The sequence below is a fragment of the Artemia sp. Qi Xiang Cuo genome, chromosome 18, assembly GCF_049724085.1.
Source record: "Artemia sp. Qi Xiang Cuo chromosome 18, ASM4972408v1, whole genome shotgun sequence".
Taxonomy (NCBI): Eukaryota; Metazoa; Arthropoda; class Branchiopoda; order Anostraca; family Artemiidae; genus Artemia; species Artemia sp. Qi Xiang Cuo.
In genome coordinates, this window is record NC_142811.1 from 40,302,472 (window position 1) to 40,311,689 (window position 9,218).

The following is a 9,218-nucleotide window of genomic DNA, read 5'->3' on the forward strand; positions in this document are numbered from 1 at the left end:
GGACAAAATTTGGGTGTTTTGCCAAATTTTTGATGAACCGTAGTTTTGTTGAATTTTTACTACACGTAGTTCTTATTATTTTTACTGCAGAATTCCGGATGGACGGAAAGAGGGTATTATTGTTCAAATAAATGGAAATTTTACGTGACTTTTTGATGTTTTTCGTGGCTGAAGCCATCGCGACCACTACAATAGGGTCCTCTGATGTTTAAATATATGTATGCTTACATACATTCAATCTTTGCATTTAAACAGGATAAGAGAAATATTTCCATTTAGAATCACTGAAAGCGAAGCTCCTGTTTGCACCTACCAACCCCCCGCTCCCTCCCACGAAATTTCAAGATGGAGCTCAAAATGCCTCACCCTTTCCATCTCTGTACCGGTAGGCATGTAAACGAAATATTTTACGGTACAACGAAAAAAAAATTGCGATGGGAGGGGCGCTATTACACCCTCCCCCTCGTCAGTACCAAAAAAAAGGCGTGCACCAAAGATATTACCAGGAAAAAAGATGAATTAGATATTAATTTCTACTCCCCCTTCCCCAAAACCCATTCTATATTTATCTGAAGGTCCAATAAGAAGATATTTGGACATTAGAATTTGCTCTTTGAGGCATCTGCCTCTTCCCGCCAGTGACCCAAAACTCATCCCTTATGAAAGCTGATGCGCATTTACGCATCAGTTTATATAATATTATGAAATATGAAGAAAATCAGTTTAGTTAAATGAAGCTTTAAAATAACTGTCAGAAATATTTTCCTGTAATAAGAAGGGAGGTGCTACCCCGCAGCACCCTAATTCACGCTTAGTCTAAATCAAAGTATAATCACCTACGGAACAAGTACTGACAAAACCTATCCTCTCCACACAAAAAGTGACCCTTTGTATACCTATGCGAACCTGGCAACTAAAACCCGTAGTTACACAATTCATCCCGGTCACTCGTTGCCTGAATCATGCTCTAGCATTATTTATTGGCTCGGAGCATAGTATTTTGGTTCGGAGCGATTAAGTAGTACAGCACTTTGCGTCTAGAGGCGCTGAGGTACGCGGGGTCACCTTTGGAGAGTTTTGTCAGTACTTGTTCCGTAGGTGATTATAATTTGGTCTAAATAAAGGGAGATGAGAGATTAATTCCTAACCCCCCCCCCTGATACTCAGTGGCGGATCCAGAGGGGGGGGCCCCTAGCGTAGTCTAAAGTAGTGTAATTTAATTAATTAACGCAAGTTTGCGTTAATTAAACTTGCTCCTAATGCAAGTTTATCGGATTAACCTATTTTGCGCCCCCCCCCCCCTAAAAAAATTATTTTTCGGATCAACCTATTTCGTCCCCCCCCCTAAAAAAATCCTGGATCCGCCCCTGCTGATACTCCTTCCTTTACCTTTCTGAAGGTTCATGAGGAGGTAAGGCAATTTGGTATTTGAAATGTGCTCTTTTAGACATCTGGCTCTCCCCACCTACACAATGACCCATTACCCCTCCTTTATAATTGACGACGAACAATTATACATCACAAAACATAATTTCATGAAAAATCAAGTTTATTAAATGAGTTAGATAAAGCACTAAGATAAATGTCAATATTAACTATTTCTCTTGTATAAACTACGTGACTTATCAGGAACGAATACGTGCGGCATTATTTCCTCCGCAAGCGGGAAGCAGAATTTGTAATCAATAGTAACTTGGTCCTTCGTGGGGCGAAATCGCAATTTGGTGTATGTAAGATATCCCGCTTTATTGTAATATTTTTTTACGCATGCCTTAGGCAATAAATGGTAGAGAACCACTTGCTTAATTAGTAGCAGTTGTATTTCAGATATATTGCTTTTTCTAATATTTAATTCTCCAAATATTTAATTTCCTTTACCTCCTGTTCTCCAACAGGAGGTTTAATGCTTTAAAGTCACGTTCTATTCAGTTAACAATGTTATTTATACAAAACGAGAATCAGACAAAGAGGAACAAAATCCGACTTGTGATCTCTATAATTTGAAATTCGAGCGAATAAAGTGCGTAGAAGGTACACAACCTTAAAGATACAGGCATGACGGTTTGAAAAACAACAACAAAAAACATGAACTTACCTGACGTGAAGATTTCAAGTTGGTGTTTACTTTACTAATATCATGAGATTCAAAGTCATTTGTCGTAAAAATGGATGGTGGTGGAGGTAATTCTTCGGACAGGTCTTCACTATGATTCTAAAATAACACAATAAATTGAATTTTCAATTCTATTCAAATGAAAATACTTGATAATGAAAATACAAAGAGTATGAAACGGTAGAGATTACAAATTAGTCATTGATTACACATTATAAGCAATAGCTTCGTCGAAAATTCAACCACATGTCCATTTTAGCATATTTTTCTTCTTCTTCTTTCTTTTTTTTTGGGGGGGGGGGGCGGGGCAACTAAGAAGAATGTATTTTTTCTTATTATATATCCCTAGCTTACTAGAGATTATTATCAAGGCTGATACCCAAAGGCTGAATTTATTTGCTTATCTTAGCGTACCAACTTGAACCCGATATCTGTCCTATAACCGATGAACAGTTATGCCACAAATAAGACGAAATTCCCATTGATCTTCATACACACTGCATCAAATGGATTCAATAAGTTTTCATATGAAAAGAGGGGAAAAGTAAAAAGCACAACAAGTTTATTTGACGATTCAGCTTCCAAGACAAAAGTAAAGATTGAACAATGAAAAAACCGAGCAATGATAATTGAGGTAAAAGCAAACCCGCGCAGCCACCGTGGTTGATGGAAGACACTAGATACCGCCTGGTGAATACGCTAGATAACCTTCCTACATGTTTGGGTGAGAATTGGCTGAACACACACCCACAACAGGTCTATACAAATTTTAATTTCTTATTTAAACTATCCTCTGTGTAGGGAAACAGGAGAGGTGACGAGAGAAGTATTGCTTTACTGTGAAGACCCAAAACACGTGTAGAAAAAAAGAAAGCGATATTCCGAATAAATGTGGAGTGCTCCACCAAAATCTCCTGATTTTAGTTCACTCCTTTTAAAAAAGGATCAGCTAAGAGTTTTTTCTAATGTTTAAATAGAAGAGAAATCAGCAAAAAAAGAGAGAAAATAAATTCCCACATAATCTCCATGGGCAACAGGAAGCATATTCAATGTACATTCAACTTCAATCGAGGTCAACAAGAAACAGAGAGTAAATCTAGCAGCACGCACAGCCTCCTTCAAATTTTCATCATTTCATCATATCGAGTCACCAACAAAGTGAAGAGAGGAATGGTATGTTGTTGTTTTTTGTTTTTTTTTATACTTAACACAACTTTGACCAGTTATTAAACATCCCTTATATTTAATTCTTAGTTCTAGAGAAGGAAAAAATGAGAATAATCAAATTTAGACACACAGTACAGCTTTAAGCTCTTATTTATTCTTTATTCTTTAAGCCCATTATTCTTAAGCGCTGTTTTCTGGAAAGGATATTATACACCACCCATTTTCTCATCACAATTAAACAAACGTATTTATCGTCCAGCTATGATAAAGTTCACAAAGGAGAGAGTAACGATTTATCAAAAACTCCAAGGTATATCCGCAATTTCTTCTAGAAAATGTATTCCCTATACCAAGCCAAAGACGCAATAGACCAACCAATATTAATCCAAGGAAACGCTTTTTATCCTTTTATTGACAATGGAATCTAGAAAGTTCTTACAGAGGATTTATCGTTGACGACAAAAAAAGAAAAGGAAGAACGTCATAAACTAGGAACCATATTTGAAATACGGAGGAAGTTCCGGAGATATTATGACATTATACGTCACTTTCCAGAATATACTTTCTTATACTTTTTCCAGACAGAAATACCAGAATATACTAAAAAGTAAAACAACTTTTTTCCGCTCATATTTTCACCCTCTTTCAGCAATCAATTTCGACACTGTTTTCCCGTTTGATGATTAGTTGAAATTCATGGAGCATAAAATGTCAAACAAATCGTATTATACCAGGACCTCTAAATTATACTAAAATAGTACGAATATACGCCGTTGGCAGTGCTGGTTGCCATTTTGTGGTGCACAAGCATATACTCATTTTTTTACCCTCGATAAAAAAAAATCGGCTGAAATAACTGATAAACGTAAATCACGGCATTTCTTTTTATTAAATGATGATACATTTGGTATTTATTAACTTTTTGCACTTTTGTTACGAATACTATTTGTTTAGAACAGTTCAAACATTTCATATAACTAACAAATAATGATGTCCCTAGTATTATGCAACCTAATGTCTCATTTTCTTTACCAATTGCTACATTTACCCGTATGTCAAATTTTGAGGTCAAAACCTGATGGTTTTTTTTTGTATAAAATGTTAATCCAGTGCGAAAGAAATTTTTTTAGCAACTTTTTTACAAGTCGTTCAGCAAGTTCTATAATTAATTACAGAATGCGACAGCAAAAACAATTTCACCAAAATGCTCATTAAAGGATGCATCGAGATAACGACTTCATTATATCATCCGCAAAATTGATGCACCGTTAAGCTCAAGTGGAAGATAATTTTCTAATAGCGATTTTCAAGAAGTTGCAATCGATTGCAAATCTTTATTCGTTCTTGGAATAGGACCAATTCCTTAAAATACAAGAAAATAAACCCTTTTTACGCAGACAGGCTTCTTAAGCTGGTGTAATTTATTTGCTCTTTTCTAATATTATTCTGGCCCTCATTCAAAAGTAAACAGAAATTGTAAAAGATGGGAGCACGAAGACTGTCTTCAAGCTTTTCGTTTTAATTAAGAACTGACAAACTAAGAACTGGATATAGAGCCTGTATTTTTATTAGCTTTAAGAGGTTTTTATACTAAAACAAATCAAAGTGTTTTATTAGCTTTTCTCTAATATTAAACTGGTATTTAATCAAAAGCATTATTCTTGAGATACGCTCTTTAGAAAATGTACATGCACATAGTGTCTTTTGATTTAGTTCCAATTTCCCCTTAATATTATAGATGTAGTAGGCTGCTGTGGTTGTAGTTGCAGTAGTACGTCCTAAAATTTTGTAGTAGTAGACGTCCTAAAATTTTTATTGGATGTTTGCTTTGAACAATGACGGTGGCGGGAGGGGGGACTGGTTCCCCTCAATTCGCTTTTGACTATTAAAAAGAGCACTATAACTTCCAATTTCCAATCAAATGAGCCCCAATCAAAGTTTATTCGACCACCCATTCTACGAAAACCTTATATGCCTTCGAAGCATAACTTACAACCCTTCCCCCAGGTTCTGAGGGGCTACTTCAACCCCGAAGGCCGTTTTATATGATCTTTAGACTATTTCGGCCAACCGTCTAGGGTTAGACGGAAAGCACAGATTATATGATCTTTAGACTATTTCGGCCACAGATTTCGGCCAACCGTCTAGGGTTAGACGGAAAGCAGGTCGTCCTCGTCTGGGGTGGGAGGACGTCATAGAGAAAGATTTAAAGAAAATGGGAACTTCGTGGGCGGGTGTAAAAAGGGAGGCTTTGAATAGATTGGGATGGAGGAGGAGCGTGCTGTATTGGCCTCAGGCGGCTTGGTGCTGCGGTGAGTTGTTAGTAGTAGTAGTAGTTTAGACTATTTTCAACAAAATGGCTACCTCAAAATTTCTATCAGATGCATTCGGGAAAAAGAGGACGTGGGGTGGGGCTAGATACCTCTTGTCACTTTCGACTCTTGAAAAGGACACTAGGACTTCTTATTTCCAAATGAAAGAGCCAATTCCGAAGTTTATGCGACCACTCTTTCCATAAAAACCTTAAATGATAACAATGAGCAACTAATATAACTTATAACCCTTGCCCTGAGGGCCGTCTGGGGGGGAAACTTTATATGCCCCCAGGGCATAGCTTACAACCTTGCCATGAGGGCTGTTGGGAGGGGGGGGGGCTGTCAACCTTAAAGACATGATTTTCGGACCTTTCAACAACGCTGAAGAAAATGAGTATCACAAAATTCTGATTAGATGTGTTTGGGGAAATGATAAGTTGGGGGGGGGGGGCTGGATGCCGGCCAATCACTTTTGACTATTAAAAAGGGCACTAGCCCTTTCAATTTCCAGTCGAATGAACCCCGTTTGAAGTTTCTACGAGAACTTCTTCTATACAAAGTGTCCTGGTCTAAAAAAAAATAATAAATAAATAATACTTTGTGCCCACATCGTTCTTTACTTAGGCAGCGCTATTTCGCTGTCTACGGAATGCTTATTTTATTATTTAGCTTAGTACTGATAAAAATCACTATTAGAAAACCACGTATATAAATTATGAATTAGTAACAGAAATCTTGAGACATATGTTAGAACTCCCCCCCCCCCCCCCTCTTCCAGGAATCACACGCACACCCATATAATCACACAATAGATGGCACATAATGACATATAATGCTAGTTCCAGCCGAATTGTGCACTAGCGTATCGGTTTCAGTTTATCCATAATCCTACTGGTTATAATATGTTTATTACAAATGCTAAGTTGCTAACATGAGCAGGAGTACATTTCACTGTTTCCATGAATTCAGTATTCATATTCCAGAATATATTTTCGAGAACACTTCAAATGAGAACAAGAGGTTAAATTGGTCAAAAAGTTTCGATGTTATTTCAACCCAGTTTACGTATCAAGTAATTCAAAACAACTGTTAAAGGAAGCTAAGCATATTGAGAGAAGTAGAGTATTACCAAAGTGGTTTGTTGTTTGATGTAAATTTGACAAGAGAGCAAAAGCAACCTGAGATATAGATTTAATGTTTATCAGCCCTAATTAAGGAGGCTTTCCCTATTAAGGAAGGCTTTTTCAGGCTTACAATATTTGTGCACTTAAATATGGATTCCAAGAATTCTGTAAGTGAGGAAAGCATACCACTTTGCATCAAATTAGTTCTACTCTCTACATAAATAAACAATATCCTAAGTATCTTAAGAAACAAGTAGGGAGGGGGGGACTAAAAAATAGAGCGGACCAATGAAGAAGGGGAGCGTGACTAAGGGAGAAAAACCCAGTCTTTAGTCCTTCCAAGGAAGAGTCATAAGTATGAAGTCCCATATTTTCATGGATACGGAAAATTTTTATTTTTTGACTTGCTCGGTACAGAACTAAAGACATGTAGTTTATATTTATAGCCAGAATTCTACACACATCAATCAATAATATGCACTTGCTACCTTCACGCAGAGGTCAATAGTGTCTTCAAACAAGTAGCCACATTGATGCTACCGGTTAAGAGTCTATTTCGAAAGCGGGCCATTTATTTTAGAGGCAATTATATGAAAAGAAGAATTGTTATTATTTCTTATATGAGCAGCTAAAATGTGTAAATACATATAGCGGAAAATTTAACAAACGAAACCATTTCTTAAAATTTAATATCTAAAATCAGACAGTCAAAAAAGAGGATTATCTCTAGAGTGAAATAGTTAAGCTGTCTTTGGATACCTAAATAATAGCAGTAGATATTGTGATTGGCATTTTCTAAAATGAAGGGGATATTTTACATAATCCACAAACTATAATTTAACTGTCCATAGATATGGGCGTTGCTCTGTCACTCCTGATATTTTCTACCGCGAGGAATAGCAGCTCTAAAAAGCTCCATGAACCAGATAATCATACAATTAAACTTACACCAAAGCAGCAGGGACAAGAGAATCCACTATTATTATCAGTAGAAGCACTTTTGCGACGATCCCACCTCGCAAAATTGTCACAAAAGAAATTGCCATCTTTTCTTCGCCGTCGATACTTATTTGGCACATAAACACTCGAAAACCGTCTTCCTGAATGCCGAACAATTGAGACCCAGTCAATCATATTGTTTTTTTGGAAAATTCAATTTTCAGAGTCACCAAATCTTAGAAAAGTATATACTTTACACTTTTTTTCTGGGAGATTAAACGGTAGAAACAGTAAACAGGAAAATCTAATCTGTTTTGCCGAACTTTGGTACAGTGGAAACTCCTGAAGATGCTAAATAACGATACAATTTAATCACCTTATAAAAATAGTAGAAGATTGTCTTTTTTTTTTAATGGCATTTATTCCCAATTGCAAAACAAAAATATAATTCAAAGCTGAAGAAACTCGCTTTTTATTTCTATGATTTTAAAGGTTACTCTTATATCGAAGTGCCTATAAAGGAGAGAAACTTGCTCTAAAAAGTTTCTTTTGTTACTTTCAACTATTTTCAGCAAGAATATCTTTACAATGGCCTTGCACTTCTTTTACCAGAAGTTCCTATTTATTTTAAATGCTCTTCAAGTCAACATGATACAATCCAAGCACATAAAAACTGCAAAGTTCAAAACTCGTCTTCGAAAGTTGCATTTGTTTAACAAAACACCTTGGCAGAAATTTATAATTTCGAGACAGTTATCAATATCATCACAAAGGTCTTTGAAGGGCAAAGAATTTTCATTTATTTTCCGTCAACACTTAACAATCACCTTGGAAACATAACAAAACTAAAATACACGGACTTGAGGGAAAATATGAAGAAAAAAACCTTTTTCTTAATAAGAACACATCACGAAATAATTCTAGACTTTATAAACTACACAAATTCAAGTCCCCTTGTGAACTAAGCGCAACAGCTAAGATGAATCTACTTTTCAATGGGGAAGAAGATATTTCTTGGATTGTGGGCGGGACCAAAGTAAGAACAGGAGAACTTAGTTCACAAATCGATTCCAGACAAAACGGCAAGGTTTAGGATATCTTGATTGAGTCCCAAGAACAGAGCTTAAGACCTAATTTAATAACAAGTGCGAATAGCAGATTTTCAGGGATTTAAAAGAATGGGTACTCCTTCGTTATACCTACTCTTTTATATACTGCTAGTTTGGTAAATGTTAATGAAAAAAACAAATAATAGGATGAATATATAATAGTTTAGAAACAAATTTGGGCTATATATTTGCACATTAGGGGGATGGAGGGGGGGGTGAAGCATGGTATATATTAAATACGTAACCTAACCTAACCTAGGTACCTTTTTCCCTCCAAAAACCCCAAAAAACAACATTTTAAATATCTTATAAGCAATTAAAACCACGCTATACATTGTATTTCTCTACAGCGGTGTCGTGAATCATCCCTTAAAAATTGGTTTTCCGTCGCGTCTACAGTTTGACATATATAAGAGTAGGTATAACGAAGGAGTACCAAAGAATGTTACAA

The 9,218-nt window shown here is 36.2% G+C and overlaps 1 protein-coding gene across 2 annotated transcripts in view; it reads right to left on the reverse strand.

Moving 5' to 3' along the window:
- The window catches only part of LOC148941495 (disks large 1 tumor suppressor protein-like), a 172,071-nt gene extending 163,464 nt beyond the window's left edge, over nucleotides 1-8,607 (reverse strand). For both annotated transcript variants that reach the window (XM_089104020.1, XM_089104019.1), the window contains exons 1-2: nucleotides 7,668-8,607; nucleotides 2,096-2,212 (exon numbers count right to left, since the gene is read on the reverse strand). In XM_089104020.1, coding sequence (XP_088960146.1) covers nucleotides 2,096-2,212; nucleotides 7,668-7,853 — 303 coding nt within the window. In that variant the 5' untranslated portion in view covers nucleotides 7,854-8,607. The remainder of the gene's footprint in view (nucleotides 1-2,095; nucleotides 2,213-7,667) is intronic.
- Nucleotides 8,608-9,218: the final 611 nt, after the last annotated feature.